This window comes from Terrapene carolina, unplaced genomic scaffold, assembly GCF_002925995.2.
Source record: "Terrapene carolina triunguis isolate 2854851 unplaced genomic scaffold, T_m_triunguis-2.0 Scaffold195, whole genome shotgun sequence".
NCBI classification, from domain to species: Eukaryota; Metazoa; Chordata; order Testudines; family Emydidae; genus Terrapene; species Terrapene triunguis.
This window is the reverse complement of record NW_020664546.1, coordinates 366,168-382,751: the sequence shown is the minus strand read 5'-3', so window position 1 is coordinate 382,751 and position 16,584 is coordinate 366,168. Positions and strand designations below refer to the sequence as shown.

General features: G+C 43.9%; 1 protein-coding gene across 1 annotated transcript in view; it reads right to left on the bottom strand.

The window, feature by feature from the left end:
* The window catches only part of GNAI3 (G protein subunit alpha i3), a 36,520-nt gene extending 20,426 nt beyond the window's left edge, over positions 1–16,094 (bottom strand). Inside the window, exon 1 of the mRNA XM_024192710.2 lies at positions 15,928–16,094. Within this exon, the coding sequence (XP_024048478.1) occupies positions 15,928–16,045 (118 nt within the window). The 5' untranslated portion in view covers positions 16,046–16,094. The remainder of the gene's footprint in view (positions 1–15,927) is intronic.
* Between the last annotated feature and the right edge of the window lie 490 nt (positions 16,095–16,584).

The following is a 16,584-nucleotide window of genomic DNA, read 5'->3' as shown; positions in this document are numbered from 1 at the left end:
GGTACATGCGTTCTTTACGAGTTCTGCTATTGAGCACAAATGTTGATTTAATCAGATTTACTGCCTGAGGCCATCCCAAGTTAGAGTGTAAACTCCCTAAAATGCTCAGAGCTGATCGGAAGATGCTACTTGTTTACCTGCCTCAGAATCCCCATCCGGATAGTAATGCTGATAGCTGACCCACAAGAGAGAAAGTTTGCTTCCAAGGCAGCATGGATAGTACAATCAGACTCAATTAGTCATTAGTCTGGGGGTGGGGGGAAATGCTAACTTAGATGTATTTCATCATGAGCAGCTCTGTGCTGTTGAGGCAAAGTACCAGTAATGAGTTTTCAGCTGTTCTGTCTTTGACCCAACCCAAGGCATGAAGTAATGAAAGGCAGCTCAATATTTTAAACAGTATTTCATGTGGCTCAGCCTCATTCATTACTTACACATCAATTACTGAGATACTTCCGGTTCAGTCTCAGACAGTACAGGATATCTATCTGGATCCTGCTGCTAAGGCAAACAATAAATGGCAAACAATGGGAACAGAAAGAGGACTTTACACCGGGTCTCAAAGAATGTTTGTTCTCTCCAAGATTATGAACAGACATCTGCCACAAAAGATACTGCAAGACTGAAAAGCACTGAGGCTAATGAAACACTCAAAAACTTCAGCTTTCACAGATGACTTTAGTAATGCTCCTTTAAAAATCTATGTGATTTTTCCTTACAAAAATATCTTCCATTTAGTAAGCTAGCTCTCTTGTTCTCTTCCCCCTGTACTACCAAAATGGCTGCCCATCATCTCTGAGCAGTGTGCATTTCAACAGAGATGACATCAGGAATGTCTATTGCTCTGAGAACTTTGCTGTGTGTTTCTTCCACTGCTCCTCATGCTTTCAATAAAGAAAAATATTTAAGGTTAAGCCTAAGAATTTAGTGGTTCCAATATTCTATATATTCCCTTTTGGAATTTTCACACTGGGGGCAAGGGGACACAGATTCATTTTATTTTGACAGTGATCCTCTAAATTCCCCTTACAAATAGAGGGGATATTTGAAGAATAGCTTCAATGTATTTTGAGCAGCAGTGTATACAGTTTCATATATATATAAAAAAAAAAAAAAAAAAAAAAAACTATCCCCATCACAAAAACCTCTGGCGGCAGGAATTCTCATGCAGACTCAAATGATACATTCTCAAATGACACTCATTTCTCATTGCTATGTTTGCTATTGAAGTTTCCTCAATTTATCTTAAAGCTATCTATTTCTGCAGCACAGTCAATACTGAATGTGTGATACCGGTAATTTCACTGACAAAGTGTCATAAAATTACGCTATCGATAACTTCACTATAGGGCCAAGGTAGGCTGTAATGATATTCTAATTAAAAAAATAATGTACATTTCCTTTTGTTTAAATCTTTCCCTCTCATCCACCAAGTCAGCCCCAATGTATCTCAAAAGGAAAAAAAAAAAAAGTGGTCCTCAAACTATCAGATGAGAGCATCTGTCATCTGCTTCCTTCTAAAAAAGTAGTCAGAGAAAACATTTTAGGCCATCTGGTCCTCTCCTCCTGCCAGGGGCAGGATTGCCTCCTACAGCACACTAGGTCAGCCAGTCTAGCTTCAAATTTCACAAGTGACTGGGCTTCTACCACCTTCTCTGGGATACTGTTCCCCCGAAAGAGTCTTTCCTGATATTTAGTTCAAGTTCTCCCTCTCAATTTCACCTCTCAGCACCTGTAACAGCCACTCTGTGCCAACAGTCACAATAACCATTCTAAACCTTCCCTCAAGACAACCTTCCAGATCCCTAGTGATTTTTTGCCCTGTGTGCTCCTTCCAATGTGGCAGTCCAGTCTTCCTGGTAATGAGATGTCCAGCACCAGATGCTATACTGCAGGTGCATAAAGAGGGCCTATTTGTGCTCTGCTTTATAACTTGTATTTCTGTACAGGCCATTTCAGGTTTCTCTCTCACTTTGAATATCTGTGCTTTAGATTGTTCTTCTCTCCCCTACAACCCCAACCAAGATGTATTAGATTGCATTTTCCCAACTTAATTACATTTTCCACATACGTTTCCAATCTCACTAGGTCCCTGTGTTATTTTTGTTTTCGGGGGCATTCATAACTCCTCCTAGTTAGATATCTGCAAAGATTAGCATACCTCTCACATTTCAATTTTCCTTCTTTTTCCAGATCACTTAGAAGTGGACTCAATTCTGTACCAAGACGGTCCCAACCAACTCAATAAACTGATTAATTTATTTTTTTTAATTTAATTTATTGCTTTCAGCCAGCTTCAGTCATTATGATGTATATTCTGTTTAAACATGACTTGAAAAACTTAATCCTAAAGTACAAGACAACGGGCTGGTCTACACGGGGGGGGGAGAATCGATCTAAGATATGCAACTTCAGCTACGTGAATAGCGTAGCTGAAGTCGAAGTATCTTAGATCGATTTACCTTGGGTCCTCACGGCACGGGATCGACAGCCGCGGCTCCCCCGTCGACTCCGCTACTGCCACTCGCTCCGGTGGAGTTCCGGACTCGACGGGGAGCGCGTTCGGGGATTGCTATATCGCGTCTTGTTAAGACGCGATATATCGATCCCTGGTAAATCGATCGCTACCTGCTGATATGGCGGGTAGTCTGGACGTACCCAACCACCTCTAGATTACTAACAAAGTAGGAATTTAAATACAACAGAAAAAACTTTTCCACTGTGATTTCAGATGACAAATATCAGTTTTCCAAGTAGGCTAGTGTGATTGGATAACATTACACCGGATGTTCTTGTGGGTCCTGCATGCATCCTCTTACTTAGGGATAAGAGGCAGATCCTGACCAGATGTAAAATTTACAAAGCTTTCAAAGGCTTAGAGCTCAGGAAATAAGAGTCTGTATTTTACTGGGCTCAAAAATAACTGGAATTCAGAAGCATTATTTAGATATTTTCACTAGCAAAAATATAAGGGAGGCTGTTCCTTTTGCTTTGATTAGAACAGCTACCCAGAAGATAGCATTTCAGCATGAGAAATCTAAGCTGGCTCTGGTTAACCAATTTCAGAGCAGGGATGATGTAATTACGTGGAGAATAGAAGTCTCAATTCCCTTCTTCAAAATTAGCAGTATGAGGACAATGAACCCCAGGGCTCTGTTTGCATATATGCAAAAGTACAAAGAAGAGGTGATTGAAAAATGAGACAGAACTCAATTTACCAAACAATGGGGGAAAAAAACCACAGGTTCACATCAAAGGGTAGCTTGTTTAGAACCAGTGTCATCACTGCTAGGTTATCAGGTAATCAGGAAGCCCATGACAGAATTGCTTTAGCTCCCTATGGAAACCAGGCCAAAACCTCGGGTGCTCCCACAGGCAGACATCCACTCCACCTCTACCCACAAAAAAACCAAGAGCTTGCACCAAGGTCTTTAATGGGATATTTTATACACGGTCAACTATTAGAATTTGTATTGTAGGGCTTCTTTCACCATTATGCTGAGGGGTAGAACAGCAAGTCTACCTCTAGTTACAACATTTCTTTAACAGCTATTTAAGGGTATGTCTATACTGCAATTAAAAACCCATGGCTGTCCCATGCCAGCTGACTCGGGCAGGCTCGTGAGGCTTGGGCTAAGAGGCTGTTTAATTGCGGTGTAGATATCCAGGTTCTAGGACCCTGCAAAGTGGCAGGGTCCCAGACCACGGGCTTCAGCCCAAGCCCGTACAGCTACACCGTAATTAAACAGGCCTGCAGCCCAAGCCAGCAGGCATGGGCCAGCTGCAGGTATCTAATTGCAGTGTAGATTATACCCATAGAGGCTAAACAAAGGCCCATGCACAGAACTCCCATCGGCTTCAGTGGGGAGCACTATACACTGCAGCTTTGTGGTCAGCCCCATATTAGTAATAGCATCAGTAGGTGCATTTATGCAAAGGGGGACATTATCAACCAACCACTTCCTTAAAGGAAGCCAGATGCCTTCCTGAAACATGATGAAAAATCCAACCCTCACAAGAAGCCAAAATTGATCAGTAAACTGCCAAGAAACCGCTTTGGATAGCAATTAGATGATTGGGTGTTTCAATATTCTGGGTATAGAAAACTAAATGAATGCAATAGTATCAAAAATATTTGAAACCACCCCATTGTGCTGGACCAGAAATTAAATATGCCTTTTAGACACTTTCACTTTTTACCCAGTAAACATCATTATTGCTTTGGAAGCAGTGACCAATCATTAGTCTAAAATCCTTGTTTGGGAACCAACTCAAGGCTGCATTAACCTGGGCTGCGAAAGGGAGTGGGCAAAGCTGGACAGGGTTGGAAAATTTCTACAGAGAAATCTGGTCCTTGTTCAGACCACTTCCTCCTAGAAGCTGCAAAGACACCTGGAATACCTGTGAGTGGATTGGCAGCAGGGGGGTAGACTTTTTAAAAAGTTAATGGCATCATTTTTCCTCTAAGGCCCATAGGTGAGAAACAGCTTATTTGATTCGCCTCAAATTATGCCAAATTCTCCTGCTTTGGTCACAGGCCACACGCATGAGCTGAAATGCACAATTTTTCTTCTGGTATGCTTACAGAGACCAAAGTCAGCCTTATATTGCTGTAACAAGATTTCCAATAACTCTGGAGAGTCTAATGTGTGTCTTTCTACAGTATCTGGAGAAAAATTACAAGTATGGAGTGGGAGTGACTTAAGTCAGACCCAAAGGGATGTTATCTCCCTTTCTCATCCCTTATTCGATGTTTCTCCCTAGCAAGTGAACTTGAATACTTCCCTTCACACACAGAAAGGCTTACACTTTCCAGTACACTACTTTCCTGGTTTAAAATCCCCAAAGTTCTTGAAGGTTTAGAAGCAGCATTCTTTTCTCTAAATCAGGGATCGACAACCTTTGGCACGCGGCCTGCCTGGGTAAGCACCCTGGCGGGCCGGGCCAGTTTGTTTACCTGCTGCGTCTGCAGGTTCGCCGCTCCAGGCCAATGGGGGCAGTGGGAAGCGGCGGCCAGCACATCCCTCGCCCCGCGCCACTTCCCGCAGCCCCCATTGGCCTGGGGCGGTGAACCACGGCCAGTGGGAGCCGCGATCGGCCAAACCTGCGGACACAGCAGGTAAATAAACCGGCCCGGCCCGCCAGGGTGCTTACCCTGGTGAGCCCCCGGGCCAAAGGTTGCCGATCCCTGCTCTTAATCAACTACAGCATTTAGAATCAGTGCGACTTGCAATAGACTCTTCCGTGACAAAACTAGAACCATATGCAACTGCTGCTAAAGCAGACAAGGTTGAGGGCAGAGGAAGTGAGGCCATCAGGAGGAGAGTAAAGCAGGTCAGACAGCCAGTCCTACTGTCAGATAGGAAAGGGGTTAATCAGATAGTTTGACAGAGTGGCCAGCACCCACACTGCTCCATTAAAAGCGGAGGTTGTTAGGAAGGAAGGAAGTTAATCACAATAATATGACAGGATGCATTCATCACACCACTATCTCTCTAAGTCAGACAGGATCTCAAGTCAGAGGCCAAAGGCAAAAATATTACATCCACCCAGTACGGCATAACAAGACACCACCTCCTCTTCTGTAAAAGTGTTAGGTTAAAAAATGGCCCCATGCAAACAGTTTATCTGCACCAACAGTTAGTAATAGGGTAGATGCACAATCATGTGCGTTTATTTCTGCAGGAAACAGATTTGTTTTTCAGAGATAGGAAATTAAATACAATAATTTAAGTTCATATAACACTGATTGAAAATTCACAGCATCCAAGTAATTAGAGTTAATATTAGGCACAGAAGTTAAATATAGCAATATAGTATTAGGTCATCCAATCCATCTCAATTTTAATTGCACAAACCAGGTTATGGGACCATTACACTGTATATGCATCAAAGACATTTAAGTTAACAGTATTTTGAATGTAAATGCCCAAAAGTCAAAAGTTTCATGGTACTGTTGTATTAACCTACTTTTTACTTAAGGGATTGAATGTGTAACAACTGCCTCAAGGCTTTTGAAATTATACTTGAGAGGGTGCCCTGCAAGAAAACTTGGAAGTACTTGACATAGTTATTGTGTATTGTACTTGAGCGCAATGGTCATGCCTGCCAATCAATAAATAAACAAACTAAGTAGAACAAGAGCCAATTTGCCCATGCCAGCATAAAAACAGGCTAGAAACTTATTTAAGAGTTCCATATAATACTATTTCACAAATGAGGTCACTTTAAGGCAGGATGGCCAACAGGAAGCTGAAAAATGCTGAATTTAAAGATATAGATAAAATTTACACTTTGTATGTGGTGAAAAATATTACATCTTGTGACCTTTCATAATGTTTAAGTAAAATCCAAAGCAGCCTTTCAAAAAAGGATCCAGACATATCAGGACATTACAGATTAGGAAACTTGATTTAGCAATTAGAAACTATTAGGGTTGACTAGACAACCTACTCTCTAATTAAAGGTCACTGAAAGAAATATTGATATATGGAATTATCAACATTATAAATAGATTTTTAGATAAAAACTGCAGAACAGGAAACTAATTATTTGGGGGGAGGGAGGTGTCTAAACAAGATGTATTAATTATCCTTAATTCAAATCTAACAGTCTTCTGTGGAATGCTTTAACCAACTCTGGGAACTGGGTCAGAACAGTCATCCGCAGATTCAGCTATAAAAGCACTAAAAGTTGTAGCCTAGACTCAGGTTTCAACATGGTTACGGGGATGAAGTAAGGTCTCAGCTGCATTACAACTTGTTGGCCATGTTGTAATGGGGTTGAGGAACAATTGTGTTGTAACCAGTTCAGCTTTATAGTTTTACAGTTAGACAGGGTCTCCGATGCGGATATTCTTCCATGATTCTCTGAGGATCTTATTCTACTCTAAAGCTCTGCATCATAGTAAAGTTGCTTATTCCCTTTATAGCCTATGAGCATATCAGCAAAAACAGGATATATGATTATGCCGGAAGGCTCTCTGCATTCAAAAAACTATGTGCAATAATATTCAAATTGCGGCATTCATCACTGAAGCAGTTTGAACATGTTACTAACCATCACTAGCTACAAAACCGTAATGATTAGTTATGGGCAGCAAGGTGATAGAATCCAACAGAAAGTAGTAGAAAATAGATAAAACTTGATTTATAGCAGAACTGTTAGTTTCCACATTACACATGAATATTGACAATGGAGGACAACTCTAGCACACAAAATTAACCCCAAATGCAAAGAATGGCCTTCACAAACCTGACAGATTGCTCAAAGCCTTATTACTCAAGTGCGTGGGATTTCAGGGCCTTGTCCACACCAGGGTTTGCTCTAATTCCAGCCATCAATGGCCAACTGGTGTAAGCTCCACCAGTGCAAATACTAGCTGTACTCATCTATACTAGGGGCTTGGACCAGCGCAACTACATCCATGGTCGATAACCGAGCAAATCCATAAGATAGCAAAAGCTCAGCAGGGTCTCATTTCCTCTCCAGAAAAAGATTTTTTAATACAACTAAAGCATTATAGACCACTTCTATGCATCTTGAACTATGCATACTACCACCACCATCCTTGCCTTTTTGTTTTGTAGTTGTTTTTACAGCACTTCACACTGCAGCCTTAGTTTAAGCTAATTAAACCAACGTTACCAACATGGAACACAAGACACCTATTGATACTAGTCATGAAAAGCACTAAACAGATTGTTTGACAAAAGATCAAATAAACATCTCCCAGGTAAACTGCTTTAGCTGCCTCTTTCTCACCTACACAGCTTTACCTCAAGCCCTGCTGTCAAACTTAAATGTGCAGGAGAATGAAAGGGACTAAAATGTTGCAGCATTCCTGAGTCAATCTTTTAGTTGGAAGTACTTCAAACATCTACCCCATCACATGACTCAAGTCTTCCTCTTAATGTCCTCTCACAAAGGCTTTTTTCTATTGAATGACATAAGAACTAAGTTGAAAATATTCATTCTTGAAGTAACTTAAACACGTCATATGTAGTAATCACATACACTCATCCTCTGACAGCCAGATCAAATAAGGCAGTTATTCTCAACCTTTTCAGGTTGGCAACTCCTTATCTGAAGAAAAAAAAATTCACAAGCCCCTTACCATTTACAGTACTATAAAAACAGAGTGAACAAGTATCAACATCAATGCATTGCTAAGCCTATATAATTTGTGTCTGTTATAAGAACAGACAGAATACTGGATCTTAAGGTAACGGGACATGGGGTGAAAAGGAGGGAGATTTTCTTCACTTTAGGCTATTTCTACGCTAGCACTTATGCTGGCAACATTTTTGTCACTCAGGGGTGTTAAAAAAAACAAAAACAAAAAAAAACACATACCCGAGTGACATGTTTTGCTGGTATAAGCGCTCGCATGCACAGCACTACGTCAGCAGGAAACGCTCTCCTGCTGACATAAAACCAGCTCAATGAGTGGCGGTAGCTATTACGTCAACAGGAGAGCGCTCTCCCATCAGCATAATGTGGCTACATGAGCACTCTTACAGCAGCCCAGCTGTATCGGTACAATTGTGCCACTGTAAGCTTGTAAGTGTAGACCTGGCCACAGACTAACGAAGCATTCATGCTTGTGACACCCCCCGCCCCCCCCGGATTGCCTTTCATGAGCCAACCTGGGGGTTGTGACCAGTTTAACCACTGAAATAAGATTAGAAATCAGATGCATACTACTGCTAATTTCAATACTGGAAACAGCAGAAAGTTATGACATTAAAAATTGAGGAAGTTGGATGTAACAGGAATGTCCCCATTCTACTTCTTATGAAATGGGACATAGCAAAGTCACTATAGAACAGAATGTGTAACAACAATTTGTAAATATTTAAATTGTAGACACTTTCGAAATCCTTACGAGATTGCTTTTGAATCATACATATACGAGGAATATAAAATGCTTTCTGCCAGGGGATTAACTTGGTAGTGACTTGTTTAACTTACAGAAAAGAGGACTCGTCTTTGGGGCACCCGTTTCTAGTTGGACAAAACTTGTTTGATGCTATGCCTCGAAGATTAATGGAACAAGCATGCCCAGAAAGCTTTTGAGGGGCAGGATATATAGATCCACCAATGGTTAAGCAGTACTTTATAAATGGTTTGTCCTCAGCTATTAATATGACGCCAAAAATGTCTCTCTTAGCTCTTCCACACAAATGGTTTACGGATGACCTAAGACACAAGAAGCAAGAGAAGACTGCAAAGCACCATGGCACAAGTCTCATTCCAAAGCTCACAGACTTCACCACATTTTTATTCTTATGCCATAATTTCTGACAGTGGATTTACTCTGATTGGCAGATAGCCTGATGGATCAGGGTTGTCTCCTGAACCTCTAGAAAATTAAAGCCTTTCACATTGTGATGACTGATTAAATGTTTTGTAGGTAAATACTTCAGCTCTTTGGCGGGGTAGAAAGCAGAGGGAGTATAGAATAGGAGGGCAATATGGAGGGGACATGACGATTCCCTGTGTCACCCAGTGAAGTTCTGGAGGTGTAAGAAGAACTTGTAATTCATGAATCAGAATGCCTTAGACAAGCCTCCTCACAATCTGGGTTGAGATTTAGGTATTGTATAGAAACCCAACTTGTATTAGATGACCTTGTTACATTAGTGCACTGTAATTTCCACTGTCTGCCCTCCAGTTTTAGGCAGAGTTTGAGAATTTTGCCCTATGAAACCCTAGATGTCCTGTTTTTGAGATACTGCCCAGAGCTGATCAGCTGTGGCACTAAAGCACTTGACTTCCTAGTTTACAAGGAAGTAGTGGCAAGGCATTTTCAATGAATGGCCCTCACCCTTGGAGTTCATCCTCCAGCCCTTTGGTCAGAAATAGCCAAAACTTGTTGACCTTCATGTCACAACTCAAAGCCTATTATCTTGAGCTCAGGGAAGGGCTAAGAAATAACTGGTGGATCAGGTTGCTAGAGAAGGTGGGGGGGGTGTTCTTTGTAGACTGTCTCTTGGGTTAACTGGTTACGTAGGTCAGGGTTGTTTTAGGATGGGCTTCGGTTTCAATTTTGTATGGATTGTGTTTTTGAATTATGTTCAAGTACCATAGAACTAGGGAGTGATAAAAAAGACTGGTAAAAATGCATGTTATGCATGAACAGTTCAAACAGGGGAAAGATGCGTCGGAAAAGATGCCATCTAGCAGAATGTTCCTGTAGCGGGGTGGTTATCCGCTCCTGCCCTGAGGGGTTTAAAACAGCCCTGGAGGAGGGCTGTGGAAGGGCAAGATGCCTGGGCTGATTGGGAGGAAGCAGGCTCAACTGGGGCCACACCCTAATCAGGGCCCAGCTGGCCCTATAAAGGCTTGAGCCCAGGAACTCAGACAGACAGTCACAGTGTGTCTGTCTCTCTCTCTCCCTCCCTCCCTCCATTCAGAGAGAGAAGGGCCTGGCTGCAGGAAGCTTAACCAGGTATCTGGAGTGGAGCAGGGCTGGGGAAAGGCCAAGGGAGCCGGGGAGCTCCAGCCTAGGAAAGCCCCAGGCTGCAGGCCTGGTAAGGCCTATTAGGTACGGGGTTGCAGAGGGCAGCCCACGGGTAGGCAGAGGCAGCAGGTCCAAACCCCTTTGCCTATGATGAGTGGCTGATACTGCAGTCTGCCCCAGTGAACAGAGGCTAGATGGAGACTAGGCAGTAGCCAAGACTGAGGTGAAGTGGGGATAGTGGGTGGGGGTTCCCCTGGGAGGGGGAGACCCAGAACTGTGGGGGTACTGCCAGGGGGCAGCACGCAGAGAAAGGAGCACCGGGGTCCTGGGAAGGACATGGGGCCAGTGGCAAGGCGGATCACCGGCCTGCAGGGGGCACTCCAGGACGCTAGAAGAGCTAATTACAGGAAGAGACCAGCAGGAGGCACTGCCAGGTGAGTCTGCGCCAGGTTACAGTTCCTTACAAAGGAGTGATACTGACTGGATTCAACAATAGAACTGCCTTCTACAGCCAATAACATATTTGTCACTTGATATGACGAACTTTTTTTTTTTTTTAAAAAGCAGCGATACAGTAAATTTATACCATATGGCATAACTTACAGCTAAGCCCCTTCATTTTCAGTTTAAACTCATTTTTACCGAAAATTTTCCAGGTTTTACAAAAAGTATTATTCAGTTTTTTCCAATTTTCACCCTACTTTTGTATATTCAAATATAAAAAAAAAAACTTGTTTTATTAGGAAAATATAATACATTGCCTGAGATCTGCATTACAGTAATACACTAGTCTGTGCGTATATGCAAAGCTGCCTGTTGAAGGAAGGTTATGATTAGTCTAGAAGATACACACAACAAACAAGCAGCGCGCATGCAAGCTCTGAAGTGCCTGCGCATCTGAAAGTATGGATGAATCTCACGTCCACATTTCAAGCTGTTAGCAGATAACGGTTTAAAGATCTGACACACTAAAATGGGAAGAAAACAAAATCTGTATCGGAATACGTTTCAGAACACAAGGAATTATTCAAAAGTTTTAAAAACACAAAAAAAGGAGAAAAGGACAAAGTTGAGTGTATGCGCTGCAAATGGTGTGGCCCATTTAAATGTAAATATTTATAGAAGTATTAGACTAAGTCTACAACAGTAAACTGTTTATTCAAATGAAAAGTTGTGTTTCGGGATTAGAGATGCATTGTTTTCTTAAACTCAGAGGTGGCATTGTGTAGAGAGTTCTGTTTCAGTTCTGCAGCAAACCACATTGATGAACGGAATTCAAAGAATTAATCTCCTGAATACTTTATTCCAGTCTTTCTATCCACCAAAATAAACCTAGATATTTACCCCAAAAAATAAATAGTTTTGCGCATGCATTTTCACCCGTTTTTGTTGTTGTGGTAATAAACACTGAAATTCCCAGGAAAAATTAAATAAAACAAAAACTGAAAATGATGGGCCCTACTTACAGCACTGGTAAGAGTTAAACTGAGTAGGCAAAAATCATACAATTTCCATACCCTCCCACACTTTGCTGCTCACCATAGCAGGAAAATCCCACAGAATTATACATCAGCTAAATTGCATGTCTGTTCCTGCACAGTAGCATTTTCCTGGAGGCACTGGTAACAAACCAATAGAAAGGAGGGAGTACTGTCTAGAGTAGAGGTCTGAGCAAGAATTCCTGGGTTCTATTCCCTGCTCTCCCACTGCCTCCCATATGCTAGGAGATTGACCTGCTGCCGACAATAGATGTCAACAATGTTTTCCTATAATGTTGCTGAAGACTGGTATCCACCACCAGTTAAAGCCATTTTCAGCACTGGTTCAAAGAGACCCATTAACAGCAGTCAGCAACAGGACAATTACCTAGTGCAGACAAGGTCTTGTGTGATCTTGGGCAAGTCACTACTCTCTTCTTACGTTTCCTTATGTCTAAAATTGGTCTAACACAGGGGTCGGCAACCTTTCAGAAGTGGTGTGCCGAGTCTTCATTTATTCACTTTAATTTAAGGTTTCGCACGCCAGTAATACATTTTAACATTTTTAGAAGATCTCTTTCTATAAGTCTATAATATATAACTGAACTATTGCTGTCTGTAAAGTAAATAAGGTTTTTAAAATGTTTAAGAAACTTCATTTAAAATTAAATTAAAATGCAGAGCCCCCTGGACCAGTGGCCAGGACCCGGGCAGTGTGAGTGCCACTGAAAATCAGCTCACATGCCGCCTTCGGCACGTGCCATAGGTTGCCTACCCCTGGTGTAACACTTTGCTACCTAACAGGCAGGGTTGTGAAGCAAGTATTATTTGTAAAGTAATTTGACACCCTTGTATGAAAGGTGCTACAGAAATGCAAATATGGTTATATAATTCATCAGGTTACACTAATGACCCAAGAGCCACCATGAAAGGGTTTAGTGAGCAAGACTCGACAACCTAGCACCCTATTTTTCTTCCACTTCTGGGCTGCTCTCAATAAGGGTAAAACCAAATCAACTGCAAAAAAGAAAAGTAGAAACCCAGAGGAACAAAAAAAGCCTGTAGTAACAGGATGTGTAGCTGAAATAAGGCTAGTTCAAAAATTCTAGAATCTCTCTTTTTAAAAGGGGCGGGGAAGAAGTCAAATGCAGTTAGAATCCTGAGATATGGTGTAACCCACATGTTGAACGATGTAGCGATTTAGAAGTGTCATAATATTGAAGATTCTGTTAAAAGGCTGAGGCAGGGGAAAATGACTAGACCTTGCCTATGTGAGCTTTCCCAACCTACATAATTCTGCAGAGAAGTGCAGAACTAGGCCACTTATTTGAATAGATGCTGGGAAGATTTATATGGAGTCTTCTCACCTTCATTCAAAGTATTCCTGAATTTTAAAAAGAGGATTACAGAGTGGGTTTGGACTTTACGTAAAGCAATACATTTCTTCTAAACTACTCTGCATCAGATTGAGTGGCTCGCTCCAGTTATTAAACACTCCAAAGGTCTCTTACAATTTAACGAAGTGAGCTACCTTGCTTCAATCAAGACATTTTTATATTAATTTTTAAAAGAAAAATGCTATCTCAAACTATTTAAAATTCAGGTGCTATTTGTCTAGCTTTTTGAAATGTTAATGAAATGACTGAAGCATGCATTTTATCCTAGCAATTGATTGTTGTTTTAGCTGTATATTACCAAATACAGAGAGCGCAAACATTTTTGTAGAATCCTTTAATTCAGATACCTTACTAAGCTAGGATTTTTTAAAAATGAGTTATATGGAGACATTTTCAACAGCACAAACGGCCGTTAGGCCAATTAACAGCCACTGAAAGAGAATAGTAGTTAGGTGCATAACCACAATTCATGCTTTTGAAAAGTCTCTCCCACTCTGCATGAACATTGCTACGTGTTTTGATTTGTACAGCTTTTCTGTATATTACTTAGGCCTCTTATGTACAGGCATAAATGCTGACACCACTGCAAATTCCTTTCAAAGTGACATTTCAGTGTTAGCTGCATTCCAGCATCATGGCACATTAAAAAAACCCCATGTACACAGTATCAAAAAGGTTACTAATCCCATTCAAAGTCCCTTCTCTACAGATTTTGCAACTCCTACTTAGAGAATTTTTCACTTCATCAGAGCTCAGAGAGCCGGGAGGAACAAACCCTCAAAGGAAGAAGACCTATCACCACATACAGCCAATCAAAATCTTTTCTATGCACACAAAGGACCAAGAACTTCAGTGCCTCAACACAGTACACACAGGTGAAAAACAAGTTAAGCAATACACATGTTGCTCTCAGGATTCCCATGGCTGTCTCCCCTTAGGAAACCAGAAATCTTAGTGTAACATTTCCCACACAAATGAGAGAAGCTCACTAGTATACGTACTTCTAAGTAGATCAATACTCACACTAGAGCTATATCATGTCTAACTAAAATTGCAAACATCACAAAGAACTGATGATGAAATATAGAAATCAGCTAATCCACCTTCCACCCCAATAAATGCAAGGTTGTTCCTCACACTTTATTCTTTAGCTCATTTTAAATGACTCAAGAAATGGGACTGCCGCTGTTTCACTTGGGAGTCTATTACGATTTGACAGATTTCACTATTCAGCAATTTTCCCCAATAGGCAATCTTTAATTTTCATTTGCTTCCTTTTATCTCAGTATTCTTCATTATACCCCTATGCACAAGCCTCCAATAGGGTTAATAAAAAACAGACAGAACATGGCAATTTATTTGTAGTCTCAAAATATTAATCTGTTCAAAGAACTATACTGAAAAAACACAAGTCAGCAATCTCCAATAAGTAAATACTGGATTGCAGGCAAATATTCTTGCAGCACATTAAAATGTTAACATCAGAAAAGTGACCGTATGTAAAAATAGCATCTCCTTACTCAGAGGATATGCTTCCTGCACATGTCCAGAGCTCTGACTTTGGTGACAATAAAACATTATACTTCACTCCTGCAAGCACTGCAGAGACCAGTCAGGCCACATCTACACTACGGACCTTACTGCGGCACAGCTGTGCCACTGTAAGATCTCTTGTGTAGCCATTCTATGCCGGTGGGGGAGAGAGCTCTCCTGCCAGCATAATTAAAACATCCCCAATGAGCAGCATTAGCTATGTTGACAGAAGATGCTCTCCCGGCAACATAGCACTGTCCACACCGGCGCTTTTGTTGGTGAAAGTTATGTTGGTCAGGGAGATGTTTTTTTCACACCCTCGACTGACCGAAGTTTTGCTGACAAAAGCCCTAGCGTAGACATAGCCTTAGTCGTGAAAGGAGCCGGATTCTATTTTGGCTGAGGCATCGAGCTCCTATCACAACGGTTGGTGAACCTAGTCTGACCACCAGCTGCCAGGTACTAGCCCCTTTGCTTGTGAAAAGGAGCCGCTCTCACCTGGAGAAGGGGCACACACAAGGCCACTTCCGGAGAGTCACTTTCAGAGCAGACCCACACGAAGGATCAGTGCCCGTTTCTGAAGCTCTCTCTCCTCAACAGCAAACTGAGCTGGCAAGTCCCCCCGCCCCTGACTGCACAGAGCGCTATTCCCGGCCAGCAGCGCCGCTGGGGGCTTCCGGACGGGAGCCCCGCGCTACCGCCCATCCCAGCAGGGGCAGCCAGGGGGAGGCCCTGGAGCCATTTACCCCTGGCTGAGCTTGCAGGGCTGCCGCCCCTAACCGGGAGTGGGGGGGAGGACAACCAGCCCCGGATGGCTCGTTCGACCGACCGGCCGCAGTCCGAGCGCTGTGCGCGGCCAGGGAGCTGGCGCGGTGGCGCACCCCCCCCCCCCCGGGCGGGCCGGGGCGGGGCGGGCCCCCCCCCCCCCCCCCCGGGGGCGCGGGGGGCGCCCCCCCCCCCCCCCCGGGGGGGGGGGGGGGGGGGCGGCCCCCCCCCCCCCCCCCGCGGGGACAGGGTCCGGCCCGAGCCCCCCGCCCCGCCGGTCCCTCCTCACCGAGCAGCAGCAGCTTCACCTCCTTGGACGCCTTCTCGCCGTCCTCCCGCAGGTTGCGGTCGATCATCTTGCTCCGCTCCACCGCCGCTTTGTCCTCGGCGCTCAGCGTGCAGCCCATGGCGGGGCCGGGCCGCGCCGCGCCGCACTGCGCGGGGCTCGAGGGGTCGGCGAGGCTCCGGGTTGTGCTTCTCGCTCTCCTCAGCCCGGCGGCCCGAGAGCGGCTGTGTGTGAGGCGGGGCCGGATATCCGCTCCGGGGCCTCCTGCCCGCTAGTCGCCTCTGGGAGCGCGGCGCACCCTGGGAAATGTCGTTCTGCACACACACCCGTCAGGCACAGCCCATGGGCGTTGCATGCTGGGATCTGTCCGGAGACGCCCCCGCCGCATTGCATATTGGGACTTGTAGTCTTATGTGCTGAAGGGCGGCATCGCATGGCAGGGCCTGTCGGCAGCAGTGGGAGGCTGCGTGCAGGGCCGGCTCTGGCTTTTTTGCCGCCCTAGGCAAAAAAAGCCCCGGCCGCCCCCCCCCCGCGGGGGGCGGCCGGCCGGAGCCGCGGGGGGGCAGCCGGAGCTCCGCTCTCCCCCCGGCGGCCGGGGGGAGGGCGCCGGGGGGGAGGGTCAGCCGGAGGGGAGGGCGGCGAGCCCCGGCGGGGGCTCGG